This window comes from Balaenoptera musculus, chromosome 15, assembly GCF_009873245.2.
Source record: "Balaenoptera musculus isolate JJ_BM4_2016_0621 chromosome 15, mBalMus1.pri.v3, whole genome shotgun sequence".
In the NCBI taxonomy this organism is placed as follows: Eukaryota; Metazoa; Chordata; class Mammalia; order Artiodactyla; family Balaenopteridae; genus Balaenoptera; species Balaenoptera musculus.
Window position 1 is genome coordinate 27,534,891 of NC_045799.1, and position 27,922 is coordinate 27,562,812.

The 27,922-nt window shown below is 38.6% G+C and overlaps 1 protein-coding gene across 1 annotated transcript; it reads right to left on the bottom strand.

Annotated features, from left to right (window-relative positions):
• Positions 1-19,128: 19,128 nt before the first annotated feature.
• On the bottom strand, positions 19,129-26,906 carry LOC118881587 (beta-defensin 115-like). The gene is made up of 2 exons (XM_036826720.1): positions 26,813-26,906; positions 19,129-19,367 (listed from the first exon to the last, which is right to left on the bottom strand). Exons 1-2 carry the CDS (start codon positions 26,904-26,906, stop codon positions 19,129-19,131), a joined length of 333 nt encoding a protein of 110 aa, XP_036682615.1.
• Between the last annotated feature and the right edge of the window lie 1,016 nt (positions 26,907-27,922).

Genomic DNA, 27,922 nt, shown 5'->3' on the forward strand with positions numbered 1-27,922 from the left:
TGTTTTTTGATTTGGTTGCTCTCTTCCTCCTTTTTAAAAATATATAGATATATATTATTTTCCCTTTTCACCTTTGGTGAGTGTGTATGTGTATCCTTCTTTGTGTGATTTTGTCTGTATAGCTTCACTTTTATTTCACTTTTAAGAATTTACTTCACTTTTAAGAATTCACTTCAGTTTTAAGAATTTTGTCCTAGGGTTCTGTCTGTCCGTTTGTTTGTTTGTTTGTTTGATTGATTTTTTAGTATAGACTTAGCGATTGTTATCATTGGAGGATTTGTTTTTCGGTTTGGTTGTTCTCTTTTTTCTTTCCTTTATTTTTCCTTTTTTTATTACTTTTAAATTTCATTATTTTTAATAATTATTTTATATTCTTTATTTTAGTAACTTTATTTTATTTTATTTATTTTTCTTTCTTTTTTTCCTCCCTTTTCTTCTGATCCATGTGGCTAACAAGGTCTTGGTGCTCTGACCGGGTGTCAGGTCTGTGCCTCTGAGGTGGGAGAGCTGAGTTCAGGACACTGGTCCACCAGAGACTTCCCAGCTCCACGTAATATAAAATGGCAAAAGCTCTCCCACAGATCTCCAGCTCAACACTAAGACCCAGTTCCACTCAACGATGAGCAAACTAAAGTGCTGGACACCCTATGCCAAACAACTAGCAAGACAGGAACACAACCACACCATTAGCAGAGAGGCTGCCTAAAATCATAATAAGGTCAAAGACATGCCAAAACACAACACCGGATGCAGTCCTGCCCACCAGAAAGACAAGATCCAGCCTCATCTTCCAGAACACAGGCACTAGTCCTCTCCACCGGGAAGCCTACACAACTCACTGAACCAACCTTAGCCACTGGGGGCAGATACCAAAAACAATGGGAACTACTAACCTGCAGACTGTGAAAAGGAGACTGCAAACACAGTAAGTTAAGCAAAATGAGAAGACAGAGAAACACACAGCAGATGAAGGAGCAAGGTAAAAACCAACCAGACCAAACAAATGAAGAGGAAATACGCAGTCTACCTGAAAAAGAATTCAGAGCAATAAGAGTAAAGAAAATCAAAAGTCTTGGAAATAGAATGGTGAAAAAACAAGAAACATTTACCAAGGACTGACAAGAACTAAAGAGCAAACAAAAAAGATGAACAACACAATAAATGATATTTAAAATTCTCTAGAAGGAATCAATAGCAGAATAACTGAGATAGAAGAACGGATAAATGACCTGGAAGATAAAATAGTGGAAATAACTACTGCAGAGCAGAATAAAGAAAAAAACAGTGATAAGAATTGAGGACAGTCTCAGAGACCTCTGGGACAAAATTAAATGCACCAACATTCGAATTATAGGGGTCCCCAAAGAAGAAGACAAAAAGATAGGGACTGAGAAAATATTTGAAGAGATTATAGTTGAAAACTTTCCTAAAATGGGAAAGGAAATAGTCAATCAAGTCCAGGAAGCACAGAGAGTCCCATACAGGATAAATCCAAGTAGAAACATGTCAAGACACATATTAATCAAACTATCAAAAATTAAATACACAGAAAAAATATTAAAAGCAGCAACAGAAAAGCGACAAATAACATACAAGGGAATCTCCATAAGGTTAATGGCTGATCTTTCAGCAGAAGCTCTGTGAGCCAGAAGGGAGTGACAGGACATATTTAAAGTGATGAAAGAGGAAAACCTAAAACCAAGATTACTCTACCCAGCAGGATCTCATTCAGATTTGATGGAGAAATTAAAACCTTTACAGACAAGCAAAAGCTAAGAGAATTCAGCACCACCAAACCAGCTTTATAACAAATGCTAAAGGAACTTCTGTAGGCAGGAAACAGAAGAGAAGGAAAAGACCTGAAATAACAAGCCCAAAACAATTAAGAAAATAGTAATAGGAACATACATATCTCTAATTACCTTAAATGTAAATGGATTAAATGCTCTAACCAAAAGACGTAGACTGGCTGAATGGATACAAAAACAAGACCTGTATATATGCTGTCTACAAGAGACCCACTTCAGACCTAGGGACGCATACAGATTGAAAGTGAGGGGATGGAAAAAGACAATCCATGCAAATGGAAATCAAAAGAAAGCTGGACTAACAATTCTCATATCAGACAAAATAGACTTTAAATTAAAGACTACTACAAGAGACAAAGAAGGACATTACATAATGATCAAGGGATCAATCCAAGAAGAAGATATAATAATTGTAAATATTCATGGACCTAACATAGGAGCACCTCAATACACAGGCAAATGCTAACAGCCATAAAAGGGGAAATTTACAGTAACACAATCATAGTAGGGGACTTTAACACCCCACTTTCACCAATGGACAGATCATCCAAAATCAAAATCAATAAGGAAACACAAGCTTTAAATGATACATTAAACAAGATGAACTTAATTGATATTTATAGGACATTCCATCCCAAAACAACAGAATACACTTTCTTCTCAAGTGCTCATAGAACATTCTCCAGGATAGATCATATCTTGGGTCACAAATCAAGCCTTGGTAAATTTAAGAAAATTGAAATCGTATCAAGTTTCTTTTCTGAACACAATTCTATGGGACTAGATATCAATCACAGGAAAAAAACTGTAAAAAATACAAACACATGGAGGCTAAACAATACACTACTTAATAACCAAGAGATCACTGAAAAAATAAAAAAATACCTAGAAACAAATGAGAATGAAAACACGACAACCCAAAGCCTATGAGATGCAGCAAAAGAAGTTCTAAGAGGGAAGTTTATAGCAATACAATCTTACCTCAAGAAACAGGAAACATCTCAAATAAACAACCTAACCTTACACCTAAAGCAATCTGAGAAAGAAAAAGAAAAAAACCCAAAGTCAGCAGAAGGAAAGAAATCATAAAGATCAGATCAGAAATAAATGAAAAAAAATGAAGGAAACAATAGCAAAGATCAATAAAACTAAAAGCTGGTTCTTTGAGAAGATAAACAAAATTGATAAACCATTAATGGGATTCATCAATAAAAAAAGGGAGAAAACTCAAATCAATAGAATTAAAAATGGAAGAGGAGAAGTAACAACTGACACTGCAGAAATACAAAGGATTATGAGAGATTACTACAAGCAACTCTATGCCAATAAAATGGACAACCTGGAAGAAATGGACAAATTCTTAGAAAAGCACAACCTTCCTACACTGAACCAGGAAGAAATAGAAACTATAAACAGACTAATCACAAGCACTGAAATAGACACTGTGATTGGAAATCTTCCAACAAACAAAAGCCTGGGACTAGATGGCTTCACAGGTGAATTCTATCAAACATTTAGAGAAGAGCTACCACCTATCCTTCTCAAACTCTTCCAAAATATAGCAGAGGGAGGAACACTCCCAAACTCCTTCTATGAGGCCACCATCTCCCTGATACCAAAACCAGACAAAGATGTCACAAAGAAAGAAAACTACAGGCCAATATCACTGATGGACATAGATGCAAAAATCCTCAACAAAATACTAGCAAACAGAATCCAAGAGCACAGATGAACACCCTATGACATAAATCACAGCAAGTTCCTTTTTGAACCACCTCCTATAGATATGGAAATAAAACCAAAAATAAACAAATTGGACCTAATGAAACTTAAAAGCTTTTGCACAGCAAAGGAAACCATAAACAAGATGAAAAGAGAACCCTCAGATTGGGAGAAAATATTTGCAAGTGAAGCAACTGACAAAGGATTAACCTCTAAAATTTACAAGCAGCTCAATATCAAAAAAACAAAAAAACCCAATCCAACAATGGGCAGAAGACCTAAATAGACATTTCTCCAAAGAAGATATACAGGCTGCTGACAAATACATGAAAGAATGCTCAACATCACTAATCATTAGAGAAATGCAAATCAAAACTACAATGAGGTATCACCTCACACTAGTCAGAATGGCCATCATCAAAAAATCTACAAACAATAACTGCCGGAGAGGGTGTGCAGAAAAGGGGACCTTCTTACACTGTTGGTGGGAATGTAAATTGATACAGCCACCTTGGAGAACAGTATGGAGGTACATTAAAAAACTAAAAATAGAAGTACCATACCACCCAGCAATCCCACTGCTGGGCATATACCCTGAGAAAACCATAATTCAGAAAGAGTCATGTACCACAATGTTCATTGTAGCTCTATTTACAATAGCCAGGACATGGAAGCAACCTAAGTGTCATCGACAGATGAATGGATAAAGATGATGTGGCACATATATACAATGTAATACTACTCAAAAATAAAAACAAATGAAATTGAGTTATGTGTAGTGATGTGGATGGACCTAGAGACTGTCATACAGAGTCAAGTAAGTCAGAAAGAGAAAAACAAATACCGTATGCTAACACATATATATGGAATCTTAAAGAAAAAAAAAAGGTTCTGAAGAACCTAGGCATAGGACAGGAATAAAGACGCAGACGTAGAGAATGTACTTGAGGACATGGGGAAGGGAAGGGTAAGCTGGGACGAAGTGAGAGAGTGGCATGGACTTATATATACTCCCAAATGTAAAATAGATATCTAGTGGGAAGCAGCCGCATAGCACAGGGAGGTCAGCTCGGTGCTTTGTGAGCATCTAGAGGGGTGGGATAGGGGGGGGGGGGGGGGAGACACAAGAGGGAGGAGATATGGGGATATATGTATATGTATAGCTGATTCACTTTGTTATAAAGCAGAATCTATCACACCATTGTATAGCAGTTTTACTCCAATAAAGATGTTAAAAAAAAAAAAGAAAAAGTATATGCACCCCAGTGTTCATAGCAGCACTATCTGCAATAGCCAAAACATGGACGAAATCTGTGTCCATCAACAGATTAATGGATAAAGAAAATGTGATATCAATATCTATATCTATATCTATCTATCTATATATCACATATATATAATAGAATATGACTCAGCCTTTAAAAATGAACAAAATATTGGCATTTGCAGTAACATGGATGGACCTGGAGATTACCTACTATGTGAAGTAAGTCAGACAGAGAAAGACAAACATCATATGATATCACTTATGTGTGAAATCTAAAATATAATTCATATGAATCTATATATGAGAAAGAAACAGAGTCACAGACACAGAAAAAAAAACTTATGGCTATGAAGTGGGAACAGAGGGGGAGTAGAGACAAATTGGGAGTATGTGATTAACAGATACACACTACTATATATAAAATAGATAAGCAATAAAATTTTAATTGATAACACAAGGAGCAATATTCAATATTTTTTCATGACCTAAATGGAAAATAATCTGAAAAAATATAGATAGCTAACAATCCCTTTGTTTTACGCCCAAATATAACACAATATTGTACATCAACTATACGTCAGTTTAAAAAAAATCCAGACTGAAGCTCAGAGAGAAAATAGGATACAGAAAAAGCAAAAGAGACATATGCCACAGTGTGAAAAGCATAATTGAGGTTCAAGTAGCATATGGGAGAGATGTAGACAATATTATATAAAGAATATTTAAAGATATATTTGCTGATAATTTTCCAAAATTGATGAAGGTATTAAGACAAAAATATCAGAAGTTCTGTAAATCCTAATTATGATTAGCAAAACATGTGCCTAGGCACATTATGTCAAATTGCTAAAAACCAAAGATAAAGAAAAAATCTTAAAAGGAGCAAGAAATGTGTTCTGGAGTGAATTTTATCCCCCTCCCCCCATTCATATGTTGAAGCCCTAATTCCCAATGTAGCTGTGTTTGGAAACAGAGCCTATAAGAGATAATATATGTTAAATGACATAAAAGTGGGTCCTTAATATGATATAATGTTCTTATAAGAAGAGAAACACCAACCTTCCCCCCATGTGTGCACAAAAGAAAGACTATGTGAGGACACAGTGAAAAAGTGATCATCTCAGGCCAGAAAGACAGGTCTTATAAGATACCAACACTGATGGAAACTTGATCTTGAACTTCCAGTCTCCAGAGCTGTGAGAAAATAAATAAATTTCTGTTGTTTAAGCTACCTGGTCTGTGGTATTCTGTTATGGCACACTGAACTAATACATGGAGACACATGACACACTGCCCTCAAAAGATTAACAATAAAATTGTTGGTTGACTTTTCTACAGATAATAGGAAGCCAAAAGAGCATGAAATGCTATTTTTGAAGTGCCACCCCTGACAACCTAGAATTCTATATTGAGCAAAATTACTATTTGGAAATGGAGGCATGAAGTAAAAAATATACTAAGTGAAGTTGTTTGATCAGAATGAAAATAATTCTAGTTAGAAGCATGGAAATACATGAAGGAATGAAGAACAATGTAAATGGTAGCTATTTGGGTAAATATAAATGAATATTGATTGCAAAAACTAATTATAATTATGTTTTCTGGACATTATAATACTTAGAAAATTAAACTGCATAACCATAATAATATAAAAGGTAAGATGGAGGTTATTAGAGTGCAAGTGTTCTAAGAGAGATTGATCAAGATAGTGGAGTAGAAGGACATGGAACTCACCTCCCCTCACAAACACATCAAAAATACATTTACATGTGTAACAATTCTTGCTGAAAACTGGAAACTGGTAGATAAATTCCTGTACAATCAAGGCTGTAAGAAAGATCCACAGGTAATCAAGTAGGAAGGAAAGAGGAGTGATCAGGTAGGACCTGTGCCCCTGGGTGGGGACTCGGAGGAAAAGTGTAGTTACATGGGCAGAGACCCACACTGGGGAGGGAGCAATTGGAGCCACAGATTTGGTGCCCTGGCCCTGGGGTTCTATACAGGGCAGATGAGCACACTTAACTGATTGGAGGACTACTGGGACTAACAGGAAGGCTTTGGGAAGCCTGGAATCTGCTGGTGAGGAGTGTGTGGGTACTGGCTTGCTCCAGGGCAGGGTGGAGAAGGTGGAGTGAAGACTACCTTCTTCTGGAGTCTTCAGACTCCAGAGTCTGCCTAGCATTGTGCCCCAGCCTGAGCTGAGTGAAAACTCCAGCCCCACTTACTCCATTTCACAGCACAACATTGGATCTAGGGCTGCCATTACTGCGGAGAAAGCTTGGACATGGGACACAGAGGCAACATGATCCCAGAAAGGTGTTTGGGTGGGATGGCAGTGGCCATTGTTGGTGCTTACTCAAGCAGTGCATTAGAAGCAGCCCATATCTCTGATGGTGACTGCTTCACCACAGCTCACACCTCCATACACACCAATAAGGGACTTGCATCTGAGGCTGCATCTGAGCAGAGCCATGAATGCCTGCACAGGCAGCACAGCAGATCTCTATCTGAGCGTGGGCGCCACTTGCTTCAGCACTCTCCTCCTCTGGGGAAGTTGTCCTGGTGCCAGAAGAGGGGAAAGCACACACTTAAAGGGAAAAGAGCTAGCTTGGGCCTGACCCTCAGGGCTTCTGCTCCAACAGCTTAGGATCAGACCCCACCCCCAATAGGTGGTGATGGCCACTGAGCAGAGGGGAAGCCCCACCTCACACCTGGCTCCAGCTCTAACCCCTCAATCTCTAGCTCCACCACCTACAAAGGTGATAGATACCAGCACACCCTGAGGAAAGATGTGACTTGCATCCATGACAAATCCAGCTCTCTCACCAAAAGTATAGCATATGCAATCTGCATAAGGATGCTCCCTATGTGGGACACTACTTCAAGACTGTAATAGTAATGGTGAGAATATTATGCTAGTAACATAAGTCAAACAGAGAAAGACAAATACTGTATGATATCACTTATTTGTGGAATCTTAAAAAAAAATGAATGTATATAACAAAAAAGAAACAGACTCACAGATATAGAAAACAAACTAGTATTATCAGTAGGGAGAGAGAAGAGGGGAGGGGCAAGATAGGGGTATGGGATACAAACTACTATGTACAAAATAGGTAAGCAGCAAGGACGTATTGTACAGTACAGGGAATTTTAAGAATTATTTTGTAATAACGTTTTCTCTATTTTTTAATTGAAATATAGTTGATTTACAATGTTGTGTTAATTTCTGCTGTACAGCAAAGTGACTCAGTTATGCACATATATACATTCTTTTATTTTGTAATAACTTTTAATAGAATATAATCCATAAAAATACTGTAACTATGCTGTATACATAAAACTAATTTGTGTTAGACTGTAAAAAGTAAAGGACGCATGCTGTAATCTCTAGGGTAACCACTAAAAAAAATTATAAAGGAACATGTAACTAACAAGTTAAAAGAAGAAAATGAACAATAAAAATGTTTAGGCCAAAAATATACAATATAGAAGAACATAAAACATAAAAGGAGAAATAGAAAGCAATTTCACAATGGTTGATATAAATCCAGCAAATTAATTTAAATGCAAATCAATTCAATGCTCCAAGTAAAAAACTAAGATTTCCAGAGTGAAGAGGAAACAAAGCCTATCTATACGTTGCTTACAAGGAACACATTTAACCATAAGGATACAAGACATTTTATTCCAATTTGGTGCAGAGAGTGCTTTCCTGACTTTAATATTCTGTTAAATTGTTTGTGTTCATCAGGGATACACCATGGCCCAACTGGTAGCAACTAGGGCAGCCTCCAGATGTCAGCTGTGTTTTTTCTTTCTCAGTGCTGACCAAAAGGAAAAAAATCATTAAATGATATGCTTGAAAGAAAGAAAAGGCAAGGTATACAATTAGAGAAAATATTTATAATACATATACCTATAATCTTACAGAGAATTCATATAAAATAACTCCTACAAATCAATAGGAAAAGAAAAACAAGCCAATAGAAAAATAGGCAAAGGCTTGAACAGATATTTCACAAAAGAGAGTAGCCAAATGGTTCATGAATATATAAAAATGTGTTAATTTGTTCATTAGGAAAATGCAAATTATAGTCATATTGTGATACACCAACATAGTCACTAGATAGTTAAATTGAAAAGACATGCATAACAAGTATTGGCAGGGATGTGGAACAATGAGTACCCCCATTGTGGTGGAAGTAGAATTGGTTCAATCAAATTGAAAAACTGACATATCTACTAAAAGTGAAAAATTACAAACCTTGTGATCAAGCATTCCTAGATATATACTATATAGATATATATAGATATATACTCAACAACAATATGGACATATTTCACCATAACACATGTTACAAGGATGTTTATTACAGTGCAATTTTGAATAGTCACATAATGGAAACAACCCAATGTCTATCAAAATTAGAATGAATAAATAACTTTTGGAGTGTTCATATAATGGACTACTATACAACAACGATGACAAAACTATTGCTATACTTAACATTTATGAATCTACAGGCATAATATTGAGCAAAATAAGCCAATTGCAAAAGACTATTTTCTGAATGATTTTATTTCTGTAAATATTTTTTTCAAGTAAACTATTTTATGTTGATAAAGTCAGGATCATGGTTACTTTTTAGTCATGAAATATAATGCGAAATTTAGACTGTTGGTAATACTCATTTTCTTGGTTCCAGGGGTATGAAATTGTGAAATTTCATAAATCTTTACAGTCTTGATTTATGCACTTTTTAATATGTATGTTATATATTAAAATAGTAAAAACACTAAGAAATGGAAACTATTTGCAAAAGACGTGACTGACAAGGGCTTAATTTCCAAAATATACAAACAGCTCATACAACTCAATATAAAAATAACCCAAAGAGTTAAAATAACCCAAAAAATAAAATAAAAATAACCCCAAAAATGTGCAGAAGACCTACATAGACATTTCTCCAAAGAAGACATAGAGATGGCCATTAGGTACATGAAAATATGCACAACATTGCTGGCTATTAGAGAAATGCAAATCAAATTACAATGAAGTATCATTATACCACTTTGAATGGCTATCATTAAAAAGTGTAAAAATAATACATACTGGAGTGGGTGTGGAGAACAGTATGAAGCTTCCTTAAAAAACTAAAAACAGAGTTATGATATGAGCCAGCAATTCCACTCCTGGGCCTATATCCAGAAAAGATGAAAATTCTAATTCAAAAAGATACATGCACCCCAATGTTCATAGCAGCACTATTTACAGTAGCCAAGACTTGGAAGCAACCTAAGGGTCCATCAACAGGAATGGATAGAGAAGATGTGGTATATCAGAGGGCAGACAGCAGAAGCAAGAAGAACTACAACCCTGCAGCCTGCAGAAGGGAAACTGCAATCACAGAAATTTAGACAAGATGAGGTGGCAGAGGAATATGTCCCAGATGAAGGAACAAGATAAAACCCCAGAAGAACAACTAAGTGAAGTAGAGATAGGCAATCTACCAGAAAAAGAATTCAGACTTATGATAGTGAGGATGATACAAGATCTTGGAAAAAGAATGGAGGCACAGATTGAGAAGATGCAAGAAACATTTAACAAAGACCTAGAAGAACTAAAGAACAAACAAACAGAAATGAACAATGCAATAACTGAAATGAAAAATACACTAGAAGGAATCAATAGCAGAGTAACTGAGGCAGAAGAAAGGATAAGTGATCCGGAAGACAGAATGGTGGAAATCACTGCCATGGAGCAGAATAAAGAAAAAAGAATGCAAAGAAATGAAAACAGTCTAAGAGACCATTGGGACAACATTAAAAGCACCAACATTCACATTATAGGGGAGCCAGGAAGAGAAGAGAGAGAGAAAGGACCTGTGAAGATATTCAAAGAGATAATAGCTGAAAACTTCCCTAACGTGGGAAAGGAAACAGTTATCCAAGTCCAGGAAGCACAGAGAGTTCCAGGCAGGATAAACCCAAGGAGGAAAATACTGAAACACATAGTAATCAAATTGACAAAAATCAAAGACAAAGAAAAATTATTAAAAGCAACAAGGGAAAAATGACAAATAACATACAAAGGAACTCCCATAAGGTTAACAGTTGATTTCTCAGCAGAAACTCCACAGGCAAGAAGGGAGTGGCATGATATATTTAAAGTGATGAAAGGCTTTGATACAACCAAGAATACTCTACCCAGCAAGGCTTTCATTCAGATTTGATGGAGAGATCAAAAGCTTTACAGAAAAGGAAGAGCTAAGAGAATTTAGCACCACCAGACCAGCTTTGCAACAAATGCTAAAGGAAATACTCTAAGCTGAAAAGGAAAGGCCACTACTAGAAACAAGAAAGTTATGAATGGAAAAGCTCACCAGTAAAGGCAAATATAAAGTAAAAGCAGGAAATCATCTGCACACAAACATGATATCAAAATCAGCAATTGTGAGAAGAGGAGAGCACAAATGCAGGATACTGGAAATGCATTTGAAATTAAACGACCAGCAAATTAAAATAATCTTGCTTATATATAGACTGCTATATCAAATCCTCATGGTAATTGCAAAATGAAAATCTACAATAGATACACACACAAAAAATAAAAATGAATCCAAACACAACACTAAAGTTAGTCATCAAACCACAAAAGGAGAGAACAAAAGAGGAAGGGAAGAAAAAAGACCTACAAAAACAAACCTGAAGCAATTAAGAAAATGACAATAGGAACATACATATCCATAATTACCTTAAATGTAAATGGACTAAATGCTCCAACCAAAAGACATAGTCTGGCTGAAAGGACACAAAAACAAGACCTGTAAATATGCTGTCTACAAGAGACCCACTTCAGATCAAGGGACACATACAGACTGAAAGTGAGGTGTTGGGAAAAGGTATTCAATGGAAGTGGTAATCAAAAGAAAGATGGAATAGCAATACTTAGACAAAATAGTCTTTAAAATAAAGATTGTTACAAGAGACAAAGAAGGACACTACACAATGATCAAGGGATCAGTCCAAGAAGAAGCTATAACAACTGTAAATATATATGCACCCAACATAGGAGAACCCCAATATATAAGGCAAACACTAACAGCCATAAAGGAGGAAACAGCAGTAACACAATAATAGTGGGGGACTTAACACCCCACTTTCATCAATGGACAGTTCATCCAGACAGAAGATCAATAAGAAAACACAGGCCTTATATGACACATTAAACCATATAGACTTTTTTTTTAATTTTTAAAAAAATTTATTTTAATTTTGGCTGCGTTGGGTCTCCGTTGCTGCGCGCGGGCTTTCTCTAGTTGTGCCGAGCAGGGGCTACTCTTCGTGGTGGTGCACGGACTTCTCATTGCAGTGGCTTCTTTTGTTGTGAAGCATGGGCTCTAGGTGCACAGGCTACAGTAGTTGTGGCACATGGGCTCAATAGTTGTAGCTCGCGGGCTCTAGAGCACAGGCTCAGTTGTTGTGACACACGGGCTTAGTTGCTCCACGGCATGTGGGATCTTCCTGGGCCAGGGCTCGAACCTGTGTCTCCTGCATTGGCAGGCAGATTCTTAACCATTGCACCACCAGGGAAGTCCAATGCACACATTTTAAATGTGTAATCACTGAGTTTTGACATAAGTTTACACCCGTGTAAAGTTCATCTAATCTACTCTTGATTCCTTCTAGTATATTTTTATTTCAGTTATTGTAATCTTCAGTTCTGTTTGGTTCTTTATATTTTCTAACTCTTTGTTAAACTTCTCACTGTTTTCATCCATTTTTATCCTGAGTTCATTGAGCATCTTTATGATCATTACCTTGAACTCTATCAGGTAGACTGCTTATCTCCACTTCATAAAGTTCTTATTCTGAGGTGTTTGTCTTGTTTTTTCTTTTGGAAAATAGTCCTCTGTCTCCTCATTTTGCTTAATTCTCTGTCTCCTCATTTTGCTTAATTCTCTGTTTTTATTTCTATGTATTAGGTAGGTCAGTTACATTTCCTGAATTTGGAGAAGTGCCCCTGTGTAAGAGATAGCCTATGGGAATCAGCAGCACATTTTCCTCCAGTTAACAGTGGTATATGCTCTAGGGGTGCCTTCTATGTGGACTGCATTAGCCGTTGTTCTGCAGGAGGACTGACTACTGTGGGCATGGTGGTAGGCAGGGTAGGCCCCTGGCCTGGTTGGCTGCCATGCTTTGTCTCATGTGGAGGCTGCCAGCCCACTGATGGGTGGGGTCAACTCTTGGCATGACTGGCGCTGTGGCTTGGGGTGACCAGGGTTGTTGCTGGCCCACTGGTATGTGGGGCTTGGTCCCAGCACAGCTGGAGTGTCTGAAGCTGGTGTTGGCCCACTAGTGGGTGGGAACAAGTCCTAGTGTGGTTGGCTGCCTGGCCCTTGGGGCCCATGGCTGATGCTAGCCTGCTGGTGGGTGGAGATGGGCCACAGTACAGCTTGTTTTGGGGGCCAGGGACACCTGGGACTGTTGCCAGCCAACTGGTTGGTGGGGCCAGGTCCCAGGATGGCAGGCTGTAAGGTCTAGGGGTGCTGGACAGAGGCCAGTCAGTCCTGTGGATGAAGCTGGCCCAATAGTGGGCAGGTAAGTCCCCAGCAGTAATAGACTAGGAGGGAGACTCAAAAATGGTGATGATAGAACCAGTGTCTCTGTGGTAAAATGACTTCCCAAAATGGCTGCCACCACCATCTATATCCCCAGGGGGAGTTCAAGTTGCCTCCTGCTCCTCTGGGAGGTTCTCCAAGTGGGTCTGACCCAGGCTCCTTTCAAATTCTTGCCTCTGTGCCAGGACTTGGAGTCTGTGAGATTTTGTCTGTGCCCTTTAAAAGTGTAGTATTTATTTCTTACAGCTATCCAGTTCTCCCATATGCAAGCCCCATTGGCTTTCAAAACTAGATGTTCTAGGGGCTCATCTTGCCAGTGCAGGAGCCCCAGGCTGAGGAGCCTGATATAAGGCTTGGACCCGTCACTCCTTGGGAATACCTCTGCAATTGTGATTATACTCCCCTTTTTGTGGGTCATCTACCTGGGATCAGGCATCTTGACTATACTGTATCCCTGCCCTTCCACTCATCTTGCTGTGGTTTCCTTTTTATATCTTTAGTTGTGGAAAATCTTTTCTGCTAGTCTCCAGGTCTGTCTCATAGATGGTTATTCTGTAAACAGTTGTGATTCTGGTGTGCCCACTGGAGGAGGTGAGCTCAGGGTCTTCCTACTCTCCCATCTTGGGCACACCTTCTCTATCAGTAATTACATTAAATGTAAATGGATTAAATTCTCAAACACACACACACAGACTGGCTGAGGGCATTGAAAAAACAAGATCCAACTAAATGCTGCCTATAAGAGACTCACTTTAGCTTTAAGAACACACATAGGCTGAAAGTGAAAGGATGGAAAAAGATATTTTATGCAAGTGGTAACCAAAGAGAGTAGAGGTGGCTCTATTTATATCAGAAAAATTAGACTTTTAGTAAAAATTAGTCAAACGAAAAAAAGGTGGTCACTACATAATGATAAGGGATCAATTAAAGGGATATAACAATTATAAATATATACACCCAAAATTGTATTACACAAATATATAAAGCAAATACTATCACGACTGAAGGAGAAATATACAGCAATACAATAATAGTAGAGATCTTAAATACCTCATTTTTAAAAATAGATTGATCATCCAGTTTGAAAATCAATAAGAAAACTGGATTTTAATAATATGATAGACCAGATGGACCTAACAGACATTAACAGAACATTCCACTCAACAGCAACAAAATAAATATTCTTTTAAAGTACATGTGGAAATTTCCCATGATAGATCAATTATATGTTGGGCCACAAAACAAGGCTCAACAAATTCAAGAAGATAGAAATTATATCATGTAGCTTTCCTGACAACAGTGGAATAAAACTAGAAATAAGAAACAGGAAAAAAACTATAAAATCCACAAATATGTGGAAATTAAATACACATTCCAGAACAACCAATGGATCAAAGAAGAAACCAAAAGGGAAATTGAAAAGTACTGAGACAACCAAAAATGAAAACTAAACATACCCAAAGTCTTGGGATGCAGCAAAAGCAGTTCTAAGATGGAAGTTTTTAGTGCCAACTATTTATATTAAGAAAAAAGACAGATCTCAAGTCAATAACCTACTTTATGGCTCATGGAACTGGGAAAAGAACAAACTAAGCCCAAAGTTATCAGAAAGAAGGAAATAATAACGATTACAGCAGAAATAAAAAGAGACTAGCAAGATAATAGAAAAGGTCAACAAAACTGAGTTGATTTTTTAAAAAACATAAACAAAATAACAAAGCTTTAGCTAAACTTAAGCAAGGGAAAAAAAGAAAGACATATTACACCATACACAAAATCAACTCAAAACTGATTAATGACTTAAATGTAAGACCTGAAACCATAAAACTCTTATAAGAAAACATAGTGGAAAGCTATGTGAAATTAGTCCTGCAATGGTTTTTTTGAATTTGACTCTAAAAGCACAGGCAACTAATGCAAAATTAAACGTGTGACTACATCAAACTAAAGAGCTTCTGCATAGCAAAGGAAACAATCAACCAAGTTAAAAGGCAATCTCTAGAATGGGAGAAAATATTTGAAAACCATACAACTGATAAGTAGTTAATATCCAAAAATATATAAAAAACTCATACAACTCAATATCAAAAAACAAACAAGACAATCAAAAAAATGGGCAGAAGATCTAAATAGACATTTTTCCAAAAAAGACATACGGATGACCAAAAGGCACATGAAAAGATGCTCAACATCACTAATTATCAGAGACAGGCAAATCAAAAGAAAAATGGTACAGCTGGACCTATTTGCAGGGCAAGAAGAAAGATGCAGACGTAAAGAATGGACATGTGGACATGGTGGGGAAGGGGGGTGGGATGAATTGGGAGATTGGGATGACATATATACACTACTATGTGTAAAATAGATAGCTAGTGGAAACCTGAGTTATATGTATAATGGAATGTTACTCATAAAAAAAGAATGAAATATTGCCATTTGCAGCAACATGGGTGGACCTAGAGATACTAAGTGAAGTGAGTCAGAAAGAGAAAGACAAATAACATATGATATCAGTTATACATGGAATCTAAAACATGATACAAATGAACTTATTTGCAAAACAGAAACAGACTCACAGACATAGAAAACAAACTTATGGTTACCAAGGAGAAAGGGGGGGGGGAGGGATAAATTAGGAATTTGGGATTAGCCGATACACTCTACTATGTATAAAATAGATAAAGAACAAAGCCCTACTGTATAACACAGGGAACTCTATTCAATATCCTGTAATAAACTATAATGGAAAAGAATATGAAAAAGAATATATATATGTATAACTGAATCACTTCACTATACACCAGAAACTAACACAGCATTGTAAATCAACTATACCTCAACCAAAAAAATTTTAAAGGGCAACAATATGAGGTGGTGGCTGTGTTAATTAAGTTGATTATGTATACATATATCAAATCATCATGATGTTATCTTAAATATATATACAATTTTTATTTGTAAAAAAGTAAATAAAGATTCCTCTTGAGGAAAAAAAGGAATGAATATATATGGCTTAGGGAAAGTAGAAGAACTGTTTGGGTGTTGCTTACAGAGAAGCATAAGTCTGGTTTGCAAGAAGAACCTTCTCAGCAAAAGGGGACATGTATAAAAAAGAGCAAGAAATATATTAATTCCCAAGAACACAAGTTGCTTGTGAGGTCCATGGTGGGCATTGAAAAGGACACTACTGAGGTGAGCAGGGGATTATCATAAAGGGAGTTTAGAATTGATTCCTGTAATCACTGTAAAGCTTTTGAAGGGTTTGGAAGGAAAAACAAAAATGTCAGATTTGGGTTTTAGAAATGATCCCCTGGCAACTGTATGGAAAAATTGGAGTGAGTCAAAGGCATAAAGAGAGACAAAGAGGTCAATATGATGCAAATGTTATAGTATGTGTGCATTAATCTGATAGGGTTGCCATAATAAACTACCACAGACTGGGTGCTTTAAACAGCAGAACTTAATTTTCTCACAATTCTGGAAACTGAAAGTCAAGGTGCTGGTGAGATTGATTTCTTCTGAGGTCTCTCTCCTTGATTTGTAGATGTCCATCTCCTCTGTCTTCTCATGGATTTCCTTCTGTGGTGTGTCTGTTTCCTAATCTCGTTTTATAAAAATGTCAGTCATTTGGATTAGGACTCACCCTAATGATCTCATTTTAACTTAATTACCTCTTTAAATTACCTGTTTATCCTATCTCCAAATGCAGTCCCATTCTGAGGTACTGGGGATTAGGACTTCAACATATGAATTTTGAGGGGGCACAATTCCGCCCATAACAATGGTCAAGGAAAGATGATGGCTGAATTAGAATAGTAGAGGTAGGGATGGAGAATAGGTGCTGTGGAGGCAGACTTGGAAGCTCTTTGTGGCTGACATGATGAGTGGGGGCAGGGAGCAGTGAGGAAGAAGAAGGTATCTAGGATGTATTTTAGGATTATGGTTTGAGTACTTATGTTGAGAGCACTCTCCTGTTTCTCAGTCTCTTTTCATTCTTCATGCCTTTGCTATCTAAGATGGCATCTTCTGAAGTCGTAGCTAAAGAATGGATTTTCACCATAATTTAAAGAGTGAAAAAGTCTTTAAGAGTTGAAAGGCATATGGATTTTATAATCTAATACTTCCATTTTGGGGATGGACAAAGTGAGTAGTAAGGTGACTTAGTCCCATCCTATTAACATATCTGTATTTCCCCTGCATCCTTTTCACTTCTTTGGGACTGTGGACATGGAGTCATGTTTATGAAACTCTCTAAGACTCCTGGGTCTACTTGTGGGCATAATTTCTGTAGCCAAAAAATACATTAAAACACTTAGTTCAAAAACATGTAGGCTTGTAGGTATTATCTGCAGCCATTGGTGTAGTCTGGTTTGGAATTGAAGTGTTAATTAGAATCACTGTGCCTAGGTAATCTGAGATCCAGTCTCTAAGCCACTCCCCAGATATCCCAAGGACATCCTTTAAGGTTTGGGATATGAATGTTACCTCATATTATTACAGTGGGAAACAACTAGAGAACTGAAGTGAAAGTACTTTGAGAAATGAGTTGAAGGGTTAGAAACTGCCATTATTTGATGATTTATGTACCTTGTCTTCAGTGTACATTCTCCAGTTATTATGTCAACAGAGTTTAGGGATAATTTTCAACTTTACCCCTGACTGGCATTGGCCTCTAAACTAAGACTGTCTGCTAAATGGGAACAACTTCCTCCTTAACTGCAACTGGGGATAATTTCTACTTGTGCCTGGATATACCATTTAGTGCTGGGTTTGTTACACATTTTAACCACAAGGGGGCTCACAAAACTTTCCCTTTCACTACACCTTCCACATTAAGGAAGTAGATCCTGGGTGGGAAGAGTAAAGGGAAGCTTTTATTACTGCAGCAATCATTTTTCCACCTTAAGGAAGAATAATGTCTGAGTTCAGGCATCATGGGTTCAAAGTCCTGCTACTGAGCTAGATATTTGTACCACTTGGGGCAAGTCACTTGAACTCTCTGTGACTTAGTTTCCTCTTCTGCCCAAAGGACACAATACTATTTCCTACCTCATGGAGCTATTGTTAGGGCAAAATGAAGTTATATATGTAAAGTGCTTAAGACAAGGCCTTGCACACAGTAAGTTCTCAGTAAAATTTGAGGGTTTTTTGGTTGTTTAGTTAGTTAGTTTTCTTGTTTTACTATTTTCCCCTTCCACTTGTTTGGGACAGGTAATTGTTGTCTCCTGGTCAGAAGGCATGCCAATCTTTTAACAGCCAAGTGTGATTAAGGGGTTGGGATAACGGGCAAATTCCAAGAGTGAGACAATAAGGCAGAACCTCGGGGTAAACCTTGAGCCAAAGAGGCAAAAAAAGACTTCTGGGTCACACTGGCCTGTCTCAACAATCCAGGATGAGACATTAGATAAGAATGTGTGACCACAGTGGAATTTGCATTAGCCTGGAAAACTTCCACATTCAGAGACCTATAGCATCTAGTCAGAGGCTTAGGAATTCAGGATTCAGATTCTATAAAACTGGTTTACCAGGAGAACTGATATCCCAGTCATACCCTGGGACAACCTAGGGATGTTAAGCTATAGGGGACTGGAGAGACAAGAAAGAATGATAGCTGGAATGAGCACATATTTTTAATGGATCATGTAAGGACCCAGTATCCTTAGATACTAAAGATCTAAGGACAATGCAGGTGACCTGGATAGCCATCTTACTGACTCATTACAATAACTGCCAAAATTCTCTTGTCAGAAGTCTTAAGTTGATACTTAGCTGTACTTGCCATAGCCCTATAGGTCATCTCTTCTTTCTTGGCAGGTTCTGATGGTTTATGCTTTGCAGGGATGCAGCAAAGCTTTCTTAACCCACATTTTTCTTTCTTCTTCTCATTTTCTTTGCAATGTTTCCTGCATCTTCCAGTTCCATAACCACACTTTCTGGCCCATCCATCTATCAAAATAAACAAATACATGAAAAAGTAAAGACAATTATACTAAAGACATTGGTAATTGTAGTAATAATGGTTGGAACAAACTACTGAAATGTAATGGCATTCTTGGGAATATCAAATAAAGCTGTGCATGTAGAATGCTTACTGCTGGTCTTGGTATGTATTAGATATGAGTAGTTATTGCCCTTCCTCCAACCAGATCTAATTGGACTTTATTTTTATGCTTAGGATATTTCCATCTCCGTCATTTTTCAGTCTCACCAACACTGGTTCCTCCTTGTTCCCAAACCTAGATGCTTGCCAAGGAATGAGACTATGCCTTCAATTACCTGTTTTTTCCCTCTGCATTCATTATTCACTCAACAGTGATTTTTTGAGCACCTACCATGTGCCAGGCACTGTTCTAGGTGCATGCCCCAGATGATGTCTGGAGCAGTAGTTTGAACACTGAATGATCAATTTGTATTGCTGACCAGCAGGCAGATGTTCTAAGCTCTACATAGGTCAATAGAACACAGAGTATAGACCCAGCTTCCTCAGCACATTAAGTTCAGTTGAGAGACCATAATATCTTGGTTTAAATTATGATTACCTTTACTTGTTTTTTAAATTCCCCTCCTAGGAGATAACTCCCAATTTTTTCTTTCTCACTAGGACATCTGGACTGGAAAAAAATCAGAGTCAGGATGACTGCACTCCCTCATCTATTCCAATTGCCCTCACTGTAGTTTAAGGCAGGCTGAAGACAACTCAGGGTTAGCCCATGATTATCTTCTTTTGCTTCTAGAACAACTGAACAATTAACAAATACTTTCAGTTTGAAAAGCTGATCCAAAAAAGGATGCAACTTCCAACAGCAATGACCCAAAGGGAAATCATGGAATTAGAAATCATAAACTTTAGAACCCCTGGGAAGCCCCAAGTGGAAAACATTTTTGTTAGAAAGTTATTCACCACTTGGCCATGAAGTCTGTTATATTGTTAGAGTGCTTTGGCCACGTTCAATCTGGAATCCAGAATCTTCTGTCGTAGCCCAAGCTACATACCTTGAGCCTGTTTTACAAACCTGTAGATAACCAACATCAACCTACAAAATTTTCACTATACATACTAAGACAAGAGCAACATGCCTCCTCTGACTGATTTGAAGGAGGATTCAAAGCCAAACAACAATGGAGAGGCAAAGTAATGGGACTAGCTAGTGCAAGATGTGGTACAGAAGTGGTATCAATTGGAAGTGATAGATGCCTGGGATGAGAATATGTTGACATTTGGGACAAGGATATTAAGGACACTAGGAATTTGGGGGTTGCTTCTGCATATGGAAGGGGATTCATTCAAGAAACACTGGAGATATTCAAGATGGCAGAGGAGTAGGTGGACGTGGAGTTCACCTCTCTCCATGGATACATCAGGAATACCGGCTGAAAACTAGCAGAAGAACTTGGACACCAGAAAGGACTATAAAGATCCCTTCATAACTAGTATCAAGAGATCAACTTTCAAGTGCTCAGATTCTTTATTTTGCCTGATAAACCTGCTGTAGAAGATCATTTTTGAAGGACCTTCAAATGGCAGAGGAGTAAGACATGGAGATCACCTTCCTTCCCACAAATACATCAAAAATACATCTACATGTGGGACAACTCCTACAGAACACCTACTGAATGCTGGCAGAAGACCTCAGACTTCCCAAAAGTCAAGAAACTCCCCCACGTACCTGGGTAGGGCAAAAGAAAAAAGAAAAAACAGAGACAAAAGAATAGGGACGAGACCTACACATCTGGGAGGGAGTTGTGAAGGAGGAAAAGTTTCCACACACTAGGAAGCCCCTTCACTGGTGGAAACAGGGGGTGGGTGGGGAGGGGAAGATTTGGAGCCATGGAGGAGAGTGCAGCAACAGGGGTGCAGAGGGCAAAGAGGAGAGATACTTGCACAGAAGATCAGGGCCAACCAGCATCACCAGCCTGAGAGGCTTGTTTGCTCACCCGCTGGGGCAGGTGGGGCCTGGGAGCTGAGGATCGGACTTTGGAGTTCAGATCCCAGGGAGCGGACTTCGTGAACACAGCCTGTAGGGGGCTAGTGCACCAAAGCTAACTGGGAGGGAGTCCGGTAAAAAGTCTGGAACTGCCTAAGAGTCAAGAGACCATTGTTTCGGGGTGGGCGAGGAGAGGGGATTCAGAACACCACCTAAACAAGCTTCAGAACACCACCTAAATAAGCTTCAAAGATGGACGTGGGCCGTGGCTATCAGCGTGGACACCAGAGACTGGCATGAAATGCTAAGGTTGCTGCTTCAGCCACCAAAAAGCCTGTGTGCAAGCACAGGTCACTATCCACAACCCTCCCAGGACCCTGTGCAGCCCACCACTGCCAGGGTCCCATGATCAAGAGACAACTTCCCCAGGAGAACACACTGCACGCTTCAGGCTATTGCAACATCACATCAGCCTCTGCCTCAGCAGGCTCTCTCCACGTTCCGTACCCCTCCCTCCCCCTAGCCTGAGTGAGCCAGAACCCCCTACTCAGCCGCTCCTTTAACCCCCTCCTGTCTGGACAAAGAACAGACGCCAGAGGGCGACCTACATGCAGAGGCGGGGCCAAATCCAAAGCTGAACCCAGGAGCTGTGCGAACAAAGAAAAGAAAGGGAAGTTTCTCCATGCAGGCTCAAGAGCAGCGGATTAAATCTCTACAATCAACTTGCTGGACCCTGCATCTATGGAATACCTGAATAGACAACAAATAATCCCAAAATTGAGGCAGTGGACTTTGGGAGCAACTGTAGACTTGGGGTTTGCTGTATACGACTGACCAGTTTCTGATTTTTATGTTTATCTTAGTATAGTTTTGAGCACTTGTTATCATTGGTGGATTTGTTTATTGGTTTGGTTGCTGTCTTTTTCTTTTATTACTTTTAAAATTTTTTTATTTTAATAATTAAAAATTTTTTTCATTTTAATAACTTTATTTTATTGTATTTTCTTTCTTTCTTTCTCTTCTCACTTTTCTTCTGAGCCATGTGTCTGACAGGGTCTTAGTGCTCTGGCTGGGTGTCAGGCATGAGCCTCTGAGGTGGGAGAGCCGAATTCAGGACATTGGTCCACCAGAGACCACCTGGTCCCATGTAATATCAATTGGTGAAAGCTCTCCCAGAGATCTCTGTCTCAACGCTAAGACCCAGCTTCACTAAACATCCAGCAAGCTCCAGTGCTGGACACCACATGCCAAACAACTAGCAAGACAGGAATACAACCCCACCCATTAGCAGAGGGGCTGCCTAAAATAATAATAAGTTCACAGACACCCCAAAGCACACCACCGGATGTGGTCCTGCCCACCAGAAAGACAAGATCCAGCCTCATCCACCAGAACACAGGCACCAGTCCTCTCCACCAGGAAGCCTATACAACCCACTGAACCAACCTTACCAACTGGGGGCAGACATCAAAAACAATGGGAACTACGAACCTGCAGACTGCAAAATGGAGACCCCAAAACAGAGTAAGTGAAGCAAAATGAGAAAACAGAGAAATACACAGCAGATGAGGGAGAAAAGTAAAAACCCACCACACCAAAAAATGGAAGGGGAAATAGGGAAGTTTGTAGTAATACAATCCTATCTCAAGAGACAAGAAAAATCTCAAATAAACAACTTAATCTTACACCTAAAGCAATTAGAGAAAGAGAAAAAACAACAACAACAAAGTTAGCAGAAGAAAAGAAATCATAAAGATCAGATAAGAAATAAATGAAAAAGAAATGAAGAAAACAATAGCAAAGATCAACAAATCTAAAAGCTGGTTCTTTGAGAAGATAAACAAAATTGAAAAATCATTAGCTAAACTCATCAAGAAAAAAAGGGAGAGGACTCAAATCAATAAAATTAGAAATGAAAAATGAGAAGCAACAACTGACACTGCAGGAATACAAAGGTCCATGAGAGATTATTACAAGCAACTATATGCCAATAAAATGGACACCTGGAAGAAATGGACAAATTCTTAGAAAAGCACAACCTTCTGGGACTGAATCAGGAAGAAATACATAATATAAACTGACAAATCACTAGCACTGAAATTGAAACTGTGATTAAAAATCTTCCAACAAACAAAAGCCCAGGACCAGATGGCTTCACAGGTGAATTCTATCAAATATTTAGAGAAGAGCTAACACCTATGCTTCTCAAACTCTTCCAAAATATAGCAGAGGGAGGAACACTCCCCAACTCATTCTACGAGGCCACCATCACCCTGATACCAAAACAGGACAAACATGTCACAAAAAGAAAACTACAGGCCAATATCTCTGATGAACATACATGCAAAAATCCTCACCAAAATACTAGCAAACAGAATCCAACAGCACATTAAAAGGATCATACACCATGATCAAGTGGGGTTTATCCCGGGAATGCAAGGATTCTTCAATATATGCAAATCAATCAATGTGATACACCATATTAACAAATTGAAGGAGAAAAACCATATGATCATCTCAATAGATGCAGAAAAAGCTTTCAACAAAATTCAACACTGATTTATGATAAAAAAACCTCCAGAAACTAGGCATAGAAGGAACATACCTCAACATAATAAAGGCCATATATGACAAATCCACAGCCAACATCATTCTCAATGGTGAAAAATTGAAACCATTTCCTCTAAGATCAGGAACAGGACAAGGTTGTCCACTCGCACCACTATTATTCAACATAGTTTTAGAAGTTTTAGCCTCAGTAATCAGAGAAGAAAAAGAAATAAAAGGAATCCAAATCAGAAAAGAAGTAAAGCTGTCACTGTTTGCAGATGACATGATACTATACATAGGGAATCCTAAAGATGCTACAGAAAACTACTAGAGCAAATCAATGAATTTGGTAAAGTAGCAGGATACAAAATTAATGCACAGGGGACTTCCCTGGTGGTGCAGTGGTTGGGAATCCGCCTGCCAATGCAGGGGACACGGGTTCTATCCCTAGTTAGCGAAGATCCCACAGGCCACAGAGCAAATAAGCCCGTGTGCCACAACTACAAAAGCCTGTGCACCACAACTACTGAAGCCTGCGCACCTAGAGCCCGTGCTCGCAACAAGAGAAGCCACCACAATGAGAAGCCCCTACACTGCAACTAAGCAGAACTAGAGAAAGCCCAGCAACAAAGACTCAATGCAGCGAAAATTAATTAATTAATTAAAGTTTTTAAAAAAAAAACATTCAATAAAAAAAATTAACGCACAGAAGTCTCTTGCATTCCTATACACTAATGATGAAAAATTTGAAACAGAAATTAAGGAAACACTCCCATATACCATTGCAACAAAAAGAATAAAATACCTAGGAATAAAACTATCTAAGGAGACAAAAGAGCGGTATGCAGAAAACTATAAGACACTGATGAAAGAAATTAAAGATGATACAAAACAGATGGAGAGATATACCATGTTTTTGGATTGGAAGAATCAACATTGTGAAAATGACTCTACTACCTAAAGCAATCTACAGATTCAATGCAATCCCTATCAAACTACCAATGGCATTTTTCACAGAACTAGAACAAAAAATTTCACAATTTGCATGGAAACACAAAAGACCCCGAATAGCCAAAGCAATCTTGAGAAAGAAAAACGGAGCTGGAGGAATCGGCAACTGGTCCTCAGACTATACTACAAAGCTACAGTAATCAAGACAGCATGGTACTGGCACAAAAACAGAAATATAGATCAATGGAACAGGATAGAAAGCTCAGAGACAAACCCATGCACATATGGTCACCTTATCTTTGATAAAGGAGGCAAGAATATACAATGGAGAAAAGACAGCCTCATCAATAAGTGGTGCTTGGAAAACTGGACAGCTACATGTAAAAGAATGAAATTAGAACACTTCCTAACACTGTACACAAAAATAAACTCAAAATGGATTAAAGACCTAAATGTAAGGCCAGACACTATCAAACTCTTAGAGGAAAACAGTGGTAGAACACCCTATGACATAAATCACAGCAAGATCCTTTTTGACCCACCTCCTAGAGAAATGGAAATAAAAACACAAATAAACAAATGGGACCTAATGAAACTTAAAAGCTTTTGCACAGCAAAGGAAACCATAAACAAGATGAAAAGACACCCTGAGAATTGAAGAAAATATTTCCATATGAAGCAACTGACAAAGGATTAATCTGCAAATTATACAAGCAGCTCATGCAGCTCAATACCAAAAAACCAACAACCCAATAGAAAAATGGGCAGAAGACCTAAATAGACATTTCTCCAAAGAAGATATACAGATTGCCAACAAACACATGAAATGATGCTCAACATCATTAATCATTAGAGAAATGCAAATCAAAAGTACAATCAGGTATCACCTTACACCACTCAGAATGGCCATCATCAAAAAATCTACAAACAATAAATGCTGTAAAGAGTGTGGAGAAAAGGGAACCCTCTTGCACTGTTGGTGGGAATGTAAATTGATACAGCCACTATGGAGAACAGTTTGGAGGTTACTTAAAAATCTAAAAATAGAACTACCATACGACCCAGCAATCCCACTCCTGGGCGTATACCCTGAGAAAACCATAATTCTAAACGAGTCATGTACCACAATGTTCATTGCAGCACTATTTACAATGGCCAGGACATGGAAGTAACCTAAGTGTCCATCGACACATGAATGGATAAAGAAGATATGGCACCTATATACAATGGAATATTACTCAGCCATAAAAAGAAATGAAATTGAGTTATTTGTAGTGAAGTGGATGGACCTAGAGTCTGTCATGCAGACTGAAGTAAGTCAGAAAGGGAAAAACAAATATCATATGCTAACACATATATATGGAATCTAAATAAAGCAAAATGGTTCTGAAGAACCTAGGGGCCAGACAGGAATAAAGATGCAGCCGTAGAGAATGGACTTGTGGACACAGGGAGGGGGAAGTGTAAGCTGGGATGAAGTGAGAGAGTGGCATGGACATATATATACACTACCAAATGTAAAATAGATAGCTAGTGGGAAGCAGCCACATAGCACAGCGAGATCAGCTCAGTGCTTTGTGACCACCTAGAGCGGTTGGATAGGGAAGGTGGGAGGGAGATGCAAGAGGGAGGGGATATGGGGATATATGTATACGCATAGCTGATTCACTTTGTTATACAGCAGAAGCTAACACAACATTGTAAAGAAATTATACTCCAATAAAAAAAAAAGAAAAGAAATCCTGGACTCTGCTGATGTTTGCCAGGTTCCCCAATGAGAAGCACCATCATGGTCGAGGTGACAGTCTGCCTTTACGATGGGGCATATTCATTATAAGGCTTTTCACCAGATCTGCACCATCCCTCTGAGCTGTCCTCATTCCCATACATGTTTAGTTTTCCAATGATTCTATGAGTTGAACCCCATTTTTACTCCTTTTTCCCTCCTCTCCATGATCTCGTTACCTGGGGAAGCCTGAGTCAGGACCACAAGGACAGCTAAGGCCAGGAACAAGAGTTTAATATATCCTGAGAGGGGTGAGGAACCATCCAGCAGCATACTGATTGTGCTAGGGAGGGTAGGTTTTCACTCTGTGCTTTATTGACTTGGGTAGGGCTGAGTCACGGACAATAAATCAGAGAAGGACAGAATGTTCCATCACCCAGGACATCAACCTATAGGTCAGCAATGTAAATTGATCATCCAGTATTCAGAGTCCTTCTCTTGACATCATCTGGGAAGGTGGAAGACATTAGCAGAGGACATACAAGTCCTACAAGTCTGTGGCATTGTGAAGAGAATGGACCCACTTTCCAAGAAGCCTCTCCCACTCCTCTCCTTGGGTAGTTGAGCCCCCTCCCTTATATTCTCACAGCCTCTCTGCTTCCTTTTTTCTGTCACAGTGTTTATCATGATAAGTTGGAACTAAGTATTTTTCTAATTTATCTCCTCTATTGGATGACACTGGCAACTTTTACAGACCATGAGACCGCTGAAAGTAGGGACTGGCTGTGATTTCTTTACGTCCAGACTGTGCAGTGAACACTTGTTGAAAACAATGAATGAATAAATGCATTATGGTATTCACTTATAGCCACATAGATCTTAGAATTGGCATTTCTCAGCTAAGAAAATGCAGGCCCACAGAGTGGAAGAGAATTGTCTAGAGTTACACTATGGGCAAGAAAGAAAAGACTGAGAGCTCTCATAACCCAATTCGTAGTCCAGCTCTTTTTAACTCTGCATTTTTCTCCTTATTACCTACTCCAAATCCTTGATATTAGCACTTTGGGACCTTTCTTGGACTCTGGCTCCGAAGAAGAGAGCAACAAAGATGGTAGAGAAGGGGGCACTGCCTTGGCTCGATCAGGAAGTCTGTCTGTGAGTCCATTGGATTTTCTTTTTTGAGTCCTTGGTATGTCTTATGGTTATTTTACATCTTTTAATAGGTCCAGTGTTCTTCTATTATACTCTCTTCTTCGTGAAGTTAGCAGGTATTAGGGACAGCCTGATGGGGTTCATGAAGTCTTTTTCCCTTGATCTCCAGAAAGCATGTTGTCCAGGAAAGCAGTGAG

What these genes read in the sequence shown, in the direction of transcription:
- LOC118881587 (XM_036826720.1), bottom strand. Translation starts at nt 26,906, where the DNA reads ATGCTGCTGGATGGTTCCTCACCCCTCTCAGGATATATTAAACTCTTG. An exon ending in CCTGACTCAGGCTTCCCCAG is followed by an intron (nt 19,368 to 26,812) that starts GTAACGAGATCA and finishes TTATTTTGATAG; the next exon opens with ATGGATGGGCCAGAAAGTGT.